This window comes from Callithrix jacchus, chromosome 10 (genome assembly GCF_049354715.1).
Source record: "Callithrix jacchus isolate 240 chromosome 10, calJac240_pri, whole genome shotgun sequence".
NCBI lineage: Eukaryota > Metazoa > Chordata > Mammalia > Primates > Cebidae > Callithrix > Callithrix jacchus.
In genome coordinates this window covers 45,073,916-45,087,965 of record NC_133511.1, presented here as the reverse complement: position 1 = coordinate 45,087,965, position 14,050 = coordinate 45,073,916, and the positions used below count along the sequence as shown (strand labels likewise).

General features: G+C 34.4%; 1 protein-coding gene across 11 annotated transcripts in view; it reads right to left on the bottom strand.

Moving 5' to 3' along the window:
* The window catches only part of SESN3 (sestrin 3), a 68,847-nt gene that overhangs the window by 28,304 nt on the left and 26,493 nt on the right, over positions 1–14,050 (bottom strand). For 3 of the 11 annotated variants that reach the window (XM_078339913.1, XM_078339912.1, XM_078339919.1), the window contains one exon: positions 10,506–10,587. The exons of 4 other annotated variants lie outside the window; for them this stretch is intronic. In XM_078339913.1, the coding sequence (XP_078196039.1) occupies positions 10,506–10,587 (82 nt within the window). Of the gene's footprint in view, positions 1–2,094; positions 2,227–10,505; positions 10,588–14,050 lie in introns of all 11 variants that reach the window. 4 more of the 11 variants (XM_078339914.1, XM_078339918.1, XM_017977681.4 and 1 more) reach the window with 2 other exon arrangements.

Genomic DNA, 14,050 nt, shown 5'->3' with positions numbered 1-14,050 from the left:
AGAAAAATGTAAAAATTAGAGGGAAGGTTAGTTCAATATAAAGAATAGAGAATATACTAATTTTAATTGTTCTATTTGCTATTCTATTGGTAGTATTAACAATTGATAGATTGCCAATGGTATGTCTGAGTGCTGATTTAAGTTTTTAAAAATTCTGTTAACTTTTTAAATTGAAAAATATTTTAGTATCCTCATTTAAGTGTGATATAAGCCATAAAAATTATAATCGGAGAATAGGGTCCTTCTTCTCTCCCTTCCATTCTCCCTACCTTACTAGGCAATCTGAGTCTTTTTTGGTCCTTACAATCAAACAGCCTACCAAACACAAAATAGTTATTTAAATTTCTTCAATTCTTTACTTCATTAGGAAGCAGTTACAAAAGAAATTGGTGAAAGTAGGTAGTCAGGCATTCAACATGATTTTTTTTCAGAGCCTAATCAGATACTGTGATAGACTCTGAGGATACAGGGTGAGGCAAACAGATAGGTTCTCTGCCCTCATGAGCTTAGCACACAATCTTCATCAATTTTCAAGGTTCTGTTGAAATAAATATATTAAACAATAATACTCTTAACCTGGTAAAAGTTTCAGAACCAACTAGGCATCTAGGTTATATTTACAAAATGATGACAAAGGCCTCAATCTCCGTGTCAACTATACTGGAGGAATGCATGTTAAGAGGACAAAGAATTCGTATGTTGATATTTCTTGTCTATGTCAGCCAAATCTAGATTTACCCAGAGAGATAATTTAAAGGAAAATAACAGGTTCTTCCTTTTGCTAACAAGACACAGAAAAAAAAATTTGAACACTCTCTGTATAACTGAATTAACTACAAGGTTATAGTATGCTAGGATCATACATACCACTGTACTCCAGCCCAGGTGACAGAGTGAGACCTCATCTCACTAAACAACCACAACGAAAAACTTAATGAAATAGTATATGAAAAGCAATTTTCTGGACAAGTATTTATTTCAAATGAACAAAGCAGTTGGAAAAACTCATTACAAGGAAAAATTACAGGTTTGAGGTTGAAATCTTTAAATAATAAAAAATATATAAAACTTAAGAGAATACATAGGGGGAGCAATACATAAACTATTTTACATTAAGATGCACAATGGGATTTTGGAAACAAAGAATGATTTATTAAGTTTGTTTATGAAAACCACAATTTGATACCATTAGCAACTAAATTTACCTTTAAATGTTTGATATTATTATTTTGAATCTTTTCTGAAACAGAAAAGATTTAAATCTGTAAAAACATTTTCATTATAAATGGAACTGAAAGGTACTGCACTTAAATGAATAAAACATCCCTTAGTGTTTAGCAGTTGAAAAAAAGCAACTTAATTTCATTTGTGTCAACACTGAATTCTTCATTTATTTAGCAAACATTAATTGAGCATTTACAATGTGCTAGGCATAGTGAGGACACAAATAAGAATTAGACTGGAAGAAATGCATACAACTAACTATGGCATATGACATACACCACAGCAGATGCATACAAAAAGTGACAAAAGAGGACATCATTTTAGCAATTATCATTTACTTAGTCATTTTCCTACTGTTGAACATTTTAGCTATATACAGTTTTCACTATTATAAGTACTCCTGCGATGAGCACCTTCATATAAAAATACTTGGGACATATTTTGTGGTTTTTACAATAGTTTCTTTAGGAAGATTCCTAGAAGTGGACTTACTGTGGTTTGGGTTATAAATCTCTTTAAACTTCTTGTTGCTTACTGCCAATATGCTAACAAAAATGTCTTACCAATTTTATTTTCATCAGCTGAGAAAATGTCCACTTAACTAATTTCAAAAGAAAAATGCAGCATCCAAAAATGTGTTTGAAGCATTTTATTGTATGCTTATTTGTAGTAAAAAGTTCTTAAGCAGAGACGTGGATCGGATATGTGTTTTTAATAGTGATGAGGGTGACATAGCCCTGGGCCTGAGAGGGAAAAATCCCAGCCGGGAAGCTCTGGTAACAGTCTAGGAGAGAGAAAATACGGCCTGACCTAAAACATTTGTTTGTATACCGAACATAAAGGAAAACTGACACAATTTTTAAGTTTTACCATCACGTATTCTTCCTCGATTATATTTTTCAGTGTTGCCACTTTTCAAACGATCAGCTCAGTTTCTGCTTCTCCATGAGGAGAATCTTTTCTGGTAAGGACTCTACTACTATATTGTCTCAGTTGGTTGCTCTGTATATTCACAGGAAGGTGAAAAACAATTTTAAAAATGATCAAAGTTGTTCATAAATTCTACTTTAAACACATTTCATCCTGAAAATTTGTTTCCACCCACTTTTCTATCGCTGTATGCTTTTAAAATAAGATCAAATACAAGAGAAATACGAAGGACTATATGAAAAATACTGATTTTTTAAAGATAAGACCATAAGCTAGAGTTCTGGTCAAATTGTAATGTCTTTACCCCACCTTTCTTTCAAATCCCAAATGTCCAAGGACCAAGTTCCTACTTGACTCATACTCTAACTTTTCTGAAGTCTCTAGACCTATATTGCCCAACATGGTAAGCATCAGCCACATATGGCTAAATTTAAATGAATTAAAATTAAAGAAAGTTAAAAATAGTTTCTCAGCCACATTAACCACATTTCAGGTGCTCGGTAGCCACACAGGGCCATGGGAACTCTACAGGACAGTGCAGACATTTCTATCTTCCACTGCAGAGTTCTACTGGACAGTGCTGCTCTGAACTCATTTGGTTTTCCTTTTTTCAAACTGCATTTTCAGACATTTTTATACCTTTTTGAAATGTAAAATGACAGCTCTGCAGAGTTACTGGTTTGATGGTCACACCTACTCAATCCCAGAACCAAGCATTTTAGTGTAATTGCAGAAATGCTCTCAACCAATCAACCTAATTTGCCCAAATAAGGGCAAATAAGGAAGAAAAAAAATTATCAGCCAGTTTCAAGGATCCTTGTCTCAATTTCTGCTTATATTACAGTCTCCAGAAAGTATCAAGGGCATATTCACTTTCCTTCCTTCTTTCTCCCTTTGTGATAATACATACCTACATATGTACATACATACATACAAAACACCCAAGATTTACCCTCTTAAATTAAAAGTGTACAATCCCAGTATTGTTAACTATATGCATAATGTTTTACAGAAGAGGTCTAGGACTTTTTCATCTTGTATAACTAAAACTTTATTGCCATTGAACAGCAACTCCCATTTCTCCATATCCCCAGTTCTAGGAACCACCATACTACTTTTTGCTTTTTATGTAAACACGGTCTTCTGATCACAGCTGAGATTCTCCCTATGTAATCCCCAGCTTTCTTACCTCTTTGCACAAATCAGATCTACCTCCTTCTAGGCAATTATCTCATTGCTGAGCTTCCATATCACTTTATCTCACAACCCACTAACTTCTTTGATCATTTACTTTTATATGTTTCCTAGATGTTCCTTGCATCTCCTTCTTTATAATTATTCTCTCAAGTTAATGTTCTCTTCTATGGCTTCCATATTCTTTCCATAAAACAAAATTCTACTCACATTTATTATGGTCACTATATTGTAGGGAAGACAATGGAGCAGATGAAGAAAAAAATAAGGGCATATGATATGAAAATGAGTAACCCATCCAACTGTCTCCTGAATCTTTTATAACTAGAGAAGAACTAGCTAGCTCTTCTCTGCCCTCCAGTCTGGCTTTGGGTATTTTGTGATATCACTTGGATGCAACATTAGCATCTTAAAATCAACATGGTTAAAACAAATCTTCTATCTCAAACCAGCTGTTCCTCCTTACTTTCCTCTGTAGATTATAAAATCAACACATCTACCAGCACCCCTGGCTCATATTCACAGTTATCTTCGACTCTGTATCCCAGGGGCCTGCATTCAAACATTTGCCAAATCCTCTTTTACCAACTAAATCTTTAAGTCATCCTTTCCACAGCCCCTTCTCAGTTTTAAGATTTCTCTCATGCCAAGAAATCTTTTCCCCTCACAACTGAGAATAATGTCAATTCTAGGCTGTAGCTTTTCCCCATTGTTGGGAAGCTCTGAGAAGACATCACATAAAAATGTAAAACACACAAAACATAATATAAAATATTTTTATTTTTCTTCCGCTTATTTTCCTCAATGTCAAAGATGACCCCAAAACTAAAACAGCTATAATATATTTTCTCAACAGATGCTATCTGATTAGAAAAATGCAAGGGTTGCTCTATGCTGTGAGTGAAAATAAGCAGTGGCTGCACTAATTTTTAGGAATAATATTGCCAAATTTTTCTCTAAATATTTAAGCTAAAGCTACTATCTTACTTGGGGGAATAAATGAGTTTAATTATTTAGTCAGAGATCTAGTGAATCTTACACAATGGCTTTTAAATAATAAATCTTGTTCAGTTTCTGTGAAGACCTGAAGCAAGTCCTAGAGTTTCTTTTGCTGTCAATAGCCACATGTACCACATGTACCTATTTAAAGGTAAGCTAATTAACATTAAATAAAGTTAAGAATTTAGAGTTCAACTGCACTAGCCATATGTCAAGTGTTTAATAGCCACATGTGGCTACTGGGTACCATTCTGGACACTGCCAAAGGTTCTATGGTATAGTGTTGCTTCATAATATTGCTCAGCTGCTAGGATAATGCAAAGATATAAAATGGCTACAAAATCAGGAATAAACATAGCATAATAAACATGTACTAAAGTACTTTCATAGAAATAAAAAATTGATTTGGATGTTAAAACTGAAAAACCTAATAAAACCAACCAATTAACCTTAATAGAAAAGTTGAGAGATATTCTTCAGTCTTAATTTGATGACAACTTTGAAATCACTAACTAAAAAGAATGAAAAAAATTCTCTAAAATGTTGACGTGTGTTAAAAAAAGTAAATTTAAGAAATTTTAACCAGTAATAACTTTAATTATGATTTTCAAAATTTATTTTTTTAAATAAAATCCCATAATAAGAAAAAACTAGTTATATAATAGAAACTCACACCTTCTATGTGTCACTTGTATGTGCTCTAAGAGATTATTTTACAAGGTTTATAATCTCAAGAATGCTACGATTAGGAAAATTCATTTTTATAGATACCTCATTATAGCTGAAAAAAGTTATGTTTGAAATTCATCAGTTGGGATTATGCTTATTAAGTAATTATCTGCTGAAAAACAAAACACTGAAAGGATGAAGATTAATTATATTTAGAAAATTACTTATTTTGACACTTAACAAGCTAAGCAACTTATTAGATCTCTTTATATAAATGGATCCCAATAGATTTTTAAGATATTTGTATTTGGAAGTTAGAAACTCTTACAATTTTAAGTCTTTAGGAGCAATCGGCAAATTACTTGCCCCTAAAAGACTGACTTCCAAATAAAATTAATTGCTGCACTTTAAGCTACTAAATGCTTTATAATAAATTATTAAACTTAATATTTACTTATCTTTTTCAGTTTATTTCATTAGAAATGGAAAAGCAAAAACATACATTTCTATCCATTAAGATGTAAAGATTGCTTGTAATTTATTTCCATAGAGAAGAAAAATATTGAGCAAAATGTGTAATTAATTTACATAGAAACACTTAAGGATTTTTTTAAAGAAAATCTGTTCAACATATAAAATATCCCAGCAAAGTAAAATTTGACTCCATAGAGTACGCCACAATTTTTTACGATATCCTTAGAAGATAATTTAATAGCGTCAACATTCTTTTTTAAATATACTACAATGACAAAATACCTTAAATACAAAACACGTGCCCCAAACAAAATTTTTAAGTGTGAATGTAAGAAAGACAATTGTAATGGTATATATAAACAGTAAATTTCAGTTTTTGACTTTTTTGTTGTTATAGATATTCCATTTTGGCAGAAACACTGTAACCAAAAAAAAGTAGGAATGAGCAGGCAGCTAGCTCTATGCTATGAAATAATGCTGATGTAACCCCAAGTGAGAAAACAACAGGTTTTAAGTGAATTATAATGGATTGGTAATTTTATAATAAACTTAACTTTAAAGACAATCACTTACTGGAACATAAATTCTGTTCCCACTATTTATAAAAGAAAAATCCAAAAGACAATTTAAAAAATTATGACTTCTCAACATATGCCAACTACTGGCACTAGCGGAAGTAATGTTTTACTTTGAAAAGCTTCCCAGGAGTCATTAAATAAGACATAATGGAATTGTCCATTTCCTCAATCTTAAATCCCTTTCCTAAATCGTAACTCCACAACAACTCCTTTAAGGGAGATTTTCTCCCTTTATCAGGAGCAACACTCTGCAGTATTTTTTCTTTTTTTTTGGAGAGGGAGTTTTGCTTTAGTTGCCCAGGCTAGAGTCCAATGCTGCGAACTCGGCTCACCACAACCTCCATCTCCCAGGTTCAAGGAATTCTCCTGCCTCACCTCCCGAGTAGCGGGGATTACAGGCACGCGCCACCACACCTGGCTGATTCCATGTTGGTCAGACTGCTCTTGAACTCCTGACCTCAGGTGATCCGCCCTCCTCGGCCTCCCAAAGTGCTGGGATGACAGGCATGGGTCACCGTGCCCGGCCTACCCTGCAGTATTAGAAATCACTCTGGCCGGGCCCGGTGGCGCATGCCTCTAGTCCCAGCTACTTGGGAGGCTGAGGCAGGAGAATTCCTTGAACCCAGGAGGCGGACGCTGCTGTGAGCCAAGGTCACGCCATTGCATTCCAGCCTCGGTGACAGAGTGAGCCTCCGTCTCAAAAAAAAAAAAAAAAAAAAAAGTTCCTGCAGGGAAAAGAGGCCCCTTGGGAGTATTCTCCCAGCTAACCCGAACTACTCAACAGCAGGAATTCTCGACCTTTTAAGAACAGGAACCTGTCATTTTTCAGTATTTTCTCTACGCTCTGCCATCATCCTACGCTTCCCAATCCCAAGCCCCTCCCGCAGGGCAGGCTGAGACACCCGGGCGTCAGTGCGACAAAACAAAAAGTGACTTCTATTCAATATTAAAATATGTATTGATGTTTATGAGATTACAATAACTGAGATCCAAGGTCATTCCATAAGAAAAGATCTGAAAGCAGAAAATGGCAATGGCACTAAGGGTGAGAATCTTTTAAATTACACCAACATCTCTTCTTTTACGTGAAGCTAGAGTGGTTCAAGCAACCACTGAGCATCAGAAGCCCAGCAGATACTACAGGGGTGTCAAAAATTCACTGACACTCCAAAGAGCACTCAAAATTCTCCTTCATAATGGGGAATCTCATCTCATCCTAGAGGCCTGAGACTTTGAGTGAACTCCTTTTAACTGAGCTGTTAGAAACAAGGCTATCAAGTCCTTCCTGCAACAGTTTTACCTCTGGGTAGTCATTTGAGGAACACTGAAAAGATCTTATTACTAATAGTGTGAAATCTAGCCTTCTTCAACAATATATAAGAAATTCAATTTTTAACTTGAACTCTCACAACATTTCCACTCAAAAGTACTGTAGGTATCAACTGTATTATAGCAATTTCTTTAACTCCTCTGTCTCTACTAAGTCATCAGTTCCTTGCAGGCTGGCTGTATAGTACTTTGTTCATCTTTGACTACTTCAACCTTAGAATGCTGTACATGTGAGGCAAACTTCTGGTCTAGTTTTTACAGCTTTATGTAATAATGGTCATTTGCATAGAAGTATTTATTTTTTCTATTTTACTTTTCCAAAAGAATTGTTTCTAAGAAATAATATATTATGATTAAGCAAATCTCATGAAAAAAAAAATCTTGGTGTACCATTTAGTAAGAACCATTACATAATTTCACTTCTTTTAGCCCAAAGCTACACAAGCTCACCTAGTGAGTACTGCGGAAATGGTAGCAGTACCAAATGAGTAGTGCTATTATTAGTGGAAACTGGCAGTAGTATTTATTGTAGTAGAAGCAGTTAAGTATTCAAAGATGAACAGATTCATCCGAGTACTAAAAGAATTAAAATGTGTATCCATAGAGCAAAGGGAAGCTAATGAGTTTAATTTGGATTGCAGTATAGCTGAGTTTCTAAACAAACTTTTGCTTGGCTAGTAATAAATCCCTTAATTTTTACTCATTAGAATACATAGTGAACTTGTTCAAAGTGCAAGCAAGTTTTTATATTTATACACTGACTCTGGAGTGGCAAGCTTCTAAAAACAAAAGGACCACTTCAGGGTAGCCCTAGAACCCTGTACGACCCCAGCATTGTACAAATCTACAAAAATGGAAATAATTAAGAACGAATGCTGTAAGAGTGTCTTTATTACCATTAGCATTATACTACTAGTTAGTCCTTTAAACTGGAAATAAATCTAAAATCACATTCATGTCCAGTGTCACTCAGTGGCAAGTAGCAAGGAACATACTTTTTCTATTTTCCATGTAATGCCACAGAGTGACATAAATCAAAGCTAGAGTCACCTGTAAATTTAAAAGGTAATTGGTAGTTTTAAAATGACTTGTCTTTCTGTGCTACATGGAATTTAGCTATATTTGAACCAGTGTATTCCTGAGGATCTGCATTCCATTTTCATCTCTATTGAAATGCTATCTATACTTCCTTTAAGCCTTGTCTCAAATACCAACTCCTTTGGTCTTCCTTCACTCCTGCCAACTTCCAAGCTTTTCTATGAATTTAAATTTGTTTTTCTTAAGATTCAGTTATATTGTTTCTCTCTCTTATAGCTCTTACCAGGTAACATTATTTTATCACTCCTTTCAGACTATAAGCTCCTTAAAGAGTAGGATAAATTTCTAACACAGTATCTGTAGCAATGTAGCTCAGCAAAGTGAAAATAATGCTTTCTCAATATATTTTTTGAATGGAATTAAGGCGATAGGAGTCTGGCTACAGGCTCTTTCATTCATTTCTCCTCCTTGAACAGAACAAGCACATCCTGTGGATTTAAGGAAATTAATGTTCTCTGTACTCTTATTAGAAACACCAGTAAGTTAAACCAATATATAAGACACAGTCCTAAACATCAATCTACTTACTATCTTCCATGTACCCTGCCTATTTGTTTTCTTAGTTATTAAAACAAATATTATCTGTAATTTCTCATAATTCGTACCACTTTCTTAGAAATCAGTAATACTGCGTGCTGTGACACTAATCTTGGGACAACAAAGTCTCCTATATAAGCTTTTAAGTGTTGAACACTTTCTAAGGAGCTAAGAGCTAAGAAATACAGTTGTTGAATATGCTAGTAAAATTTTTAGCTAAAGCCCAAGAAAATGAGGAGGTAACTATAAATCCTTGTAGCTGAGATAATGCATGTCCATCATAAGCACCTAATTCAATGGTTCCTTATTAACATAAAGACAATATACTTTTCTACCACTAATTGTAAGATCTGGTCCCAAAAAAGGATTAAGAAGGGCTTTACTTCTGTCTGAACAATTTTTTAAAAGTTTCTGTATTGTGTAATAATAAAACTTCACCTTGAATTTTAGAAAGCTTTACCTATTAAAATAATGTCTCAATTAGATGAAAAGAAATTAAAACTGGAGGTTTTAGAAAGTAAAATTCCCATTAGAGACAATTAGAGTTATATAAATTCTAATATTACTCAGTAGATGGTTGATAGTTACTAGTACCTTGGAGAAACAAAAACACGCTGTGAATGTAGTTACCTGGTGTGTGAGGGAAAGTGGAGTTTTAAATTAAGCTTCCATATTCAGCATCTACCAGCTTGACCATAAGATTATAAAATCAAAGGGCTTTAGGTTATTCCAATGGAACAGAGAATGACAGGATGGTTTTCAGATTTTTCAAAACACAATGATAGACAAAATATAAGTCACTTGCTCAGCTTAGAAGAATCAGAGAAAATGCATGAAATGCACTTGATTTCTAGAGATTTACAAAACAAACAATAAACATTTAGCCATATGAAAAGCAACACTTCTGTACACACTTAGTCATAAATAACAAGAACTCGTGTTCTCATTTAAATTGAGAAAGTAGCTTTCACACAGCCTCCCAGGATAACAACTGTGTAAATTCAAGTATTTTTTATTTTACTTTGAATTATATTAAACTTCAGCTTTAATGAAAGTTAAAAGAACAGAAGTCTTTATACCTAGCTTTAAAAGAAGCAGTCATGTTTTCATTTTTGCCTGGAATAAACTATCTGATCTGTACAGTAAATGCACAAAGACTTGTTTCTGCTCTATTTTGTCAATCCCCAAGTCTATAAGCAAAAAACTACAAGATTGTGTTTTTAAATGTGCACAGGTAAACTTAAAACCTACTGAAATCAGAATTAAAACCATTCTTATGCTCACTTAAGTAAACAGGTCACAAATGTCTTAATATCAGGACCTTTACAGTCTTAAAAATTATTGAACCCTCTGCTTCTGGGCAAGGAGTGGTTTGCTGGTGTGGACATCTCTGTCCACGTGAAGGGTGGTGGTCATGTGGCTCAGATTTGTGTTATCCAGCAGTATGTCTCCAAATCTCTGGTGGCCTATTACCAGAAATATATGAATGAGGCTTCCAAGAAGCAGATCAAAGACATCCTTATCCAGTGTGACTGGATCCTGCTGGCAGCTGACCCTGTTGTGGCAAATTCAAAAAGTTAGAAGGTATTGCAGTTATATGTGCCCTTATATTTTAAAAATACATACTAAATTATACAGTGGGTAGAGGAAAATGAGTTTTGAGATTTAATTATTTCAGGAGCAATAATAGCAACACAGGATTGATGAAGTTAAGAGTGACAAAATCTTTCCAAGATTAAATTTGGTCATGGGTTTACAAAGCTTCATTACACAATTTTTTCTGCTTTTGTATTGCTTGAAATTTTTCTTTTTCTTTTTTGAGACGGAGTTTCACTCTTGTTACCCAGGCTGGAGTGCAATGGCGCGATCTTGGCTCACCGCAACCTCCGCCTCCTGGGTTCAGGCAATTCTCCTGCCTCAGCCTCCCGAGTAGCTGGGATTACAGGAGTGCGCCACCATGCCCAGCTAATTTTTTGTATTTTTAGTAGAGACGGGGTTTCACCATGTTGACCAGGATGGTCTCGATCTCTTGACCTCGTCATCCACCCGCCTCGGCCTCCCAAAGTGCTGGGATTACAGGCTTGAGCCACCACGCCCGGCCGCTTGAAATTTTTCATGGTAATTTTTTAAGTGACTAGCAAGATACTTAAGATAAATAGGCATTTAAATGAATAATTATTAAAATACAGTTTTATAATCTGTAATACAAGTTAATGAAAAATGAATATTAATAAACCTTACACTGAAATTAACACTGTAACGTCTATAAAAAAGAATTGTTCATTTGATTTTTTTTTAAAAGCTCTGTTATGAACAGAATGTTTGTGTTCCCTTCCCTCAAAATTCATGTTGAAATCCTAACCCCCAATGTAATAGAATTAGGAGGTGGGGCCTTTGGAAGGTAATTAGGTCATAAGAGTAGAGTCTTCATGAATGGGATTGGTGCCCTTTAAAAAAAAAGACCCAAGAGCTCCCTGGCACTCTTCTGCCCTGTTGAGGATACAGTAAAAAGGTAGCTGTCTATGAACTAGGAAGTAGACACTCATTAGACACAATTTGCTGGCACCCTGATTTAGGACTTTTCAGCTTGAGAACTGTGAGAAATAAATGTTCATTGTTTCTGCCACCCAATCTTCAGTTTTTGTTATAGCAGCTTTCATGGACTAAGACAAGCTCATTTCCTGGAAGACCTTGAACTAAGTACTTGAAAATACAAAGATAAATCAAGCATAAGTTTTGGCCTCAAGGAAATACCAGGTAAATAAGTATGGATGCACAATTACAATATATGTTAGGCGCTATAATGGGAGTAACCAAAATAGGAATGCCTCACTCTGCCTGCAAGAGTATGGATTAAAACAGTCTTCCAGATGAGATAAATCTTAGGAAGGAGTAGAAATTTGTTCAGGAGACCTAGAAAAGGATAGTTAGGTCTATGAGGATACAACACCATCAAAAAAAAAAAATATATATATATATATAAAATACAATATATATTATATATATAAAATACAAAGACATGACACATTGAGGGAACTATGTTGTTTTACATGATTCCTGAAACTTTCTCAGGGAATAAGACTAGAGACATTAGCAGGAGTCATATCATGAACGTCATACTGAAGAGCTTTGATGTTATATAAACAATGGACAATCGTAAAATAATTTTGTCTTTTAAGAAAATATTTCTGACATCCATTAGAAAGTGGAATGGGGAAGGGGAGGCTGGAGTAAATATGAGCTATTAGTAGGCTACTATATTATCTAGGCAAGAGAAGATTTGGGTTAGTTAAGCAGTATGGATTAAAGAAAAATAATTATATTGACAGCTACTTACGAGACTAAATAGAATTGACTGACTAATGCGATATCAGGGTAAAAGAGTGAGAGAAGTCTAGGATGTCTCACAAAATTCTGAATTAGATGACTGGATGAATGAATAATGGTGACACCAACTGATATAAAAGAAATCAACACAATAAGGCAGCTTAGATTTAGTTTGATTCTCACAATCCAGGGATACATGTTTATAAGACAGCCATATGGAAGGATACGGGTTTCAGGGAGATGAAAGTGTCAAGAATCAAGTGTTTCATTATTTTTGCATTTAAAGACCCAAACTTTTATTATGCATTACACTCTAATATTTAATAACAACTTTATACTAGGTTATCTCACCACCTGTTCACAAACTTTTTCTCAGTGACTCTAATTTGCTTTCTATTTCTAACACTACTACCCCAGGTTAGCCTATTATTTTATCCTTAGCTATTGAGGGGGTGGAGCAGGGAGAAGAACAGTAGAGACAGAAAGGCAAATCTCCAACATTCTGGCTCTTAATCTAACTTTTTAACTTTTGTTTTCCAAGTGTTCCCCTATATACACTTTACTTCAGCTACAGTGGTCTGCTGACCCTCCATTCTTTTACTTATTATTCCTACACCTTACTTAGTTCCTTTGTTCTTGAGCCTCTATGTAGAATGCCACAACTCTTCATAATTTACTGAGTTTCTAAGTCATCACATAAGCCTCAACACAGTTCCTAAATTCTGTATATTGACTCATTCAAACCCACAGTGAGTTTTCTCATCTTCTGAATTTCCATTTATATGATACCTGGTATCATTTTGTGAAAGAGAAGATAAACCTCTTTTATACACCTTTTTATAAAGGTGTTTATCTTCTCTTTCACTAATTTGATTATAAAAGAAGTGTTCCATCTTAGTGACTAATTCAAATCAGGTGCTCAGTAAATGTTGACTGATAACATACTATTTCTATATATTACTCAGTCTATTACACATTTAATAATATTAGAAACTATTTTGAACAATAACCACCTTAAAATGTTTTTTGGCATCCTGGATTCATGCTAGTCCTAAAATACACACACACACACACACACACACACACACACACACACACACAATTTAATAGAATTACTTCACAACATCCTATCCTGTTTTGCCAAGAAAATTCTCAGAGTGCAGTTTTTGACAGAAAGAAAAAGCTATAATGATGCTGTAATTAAGATTTGTGAAAGTAATTATCTTCTAATAATCACAAAGACTTCCTTTAATTTGTCATTCTCCTAATATCTCCTCCCATTTTCCACATTACTTTGCATACAGATGCTATTCAGGCCCGTTTGTTTTCTTTATCATTCTTTTTTAGTAACTTAACTAAAGATAACAGGATAAAGTCCTTTGCCCGTACTTAATTAAGGTTTGTACTAAATCAAGTTTTTCAGTTAGCTCAAAATAAACAGAATCACTCCTATGACCTAAACATTACTACTTTTTAAGCACCGAAAGGACATCAGTGAAGACCAGAGAACTGCACTAAGCATTCTAAGTTTAAAACACTTTCAAATCAAAGAAATCAACCAACCAATCAGTACATACGAACTAAATTCATTGTTACACAGCTCATGTAATAGCTCTTTTAAGAACAGAAAGTGTAAAAACTGCCTAAAGGGGTTTACACACTAGTTGGTAAAATTAGAGACAGACACCCAA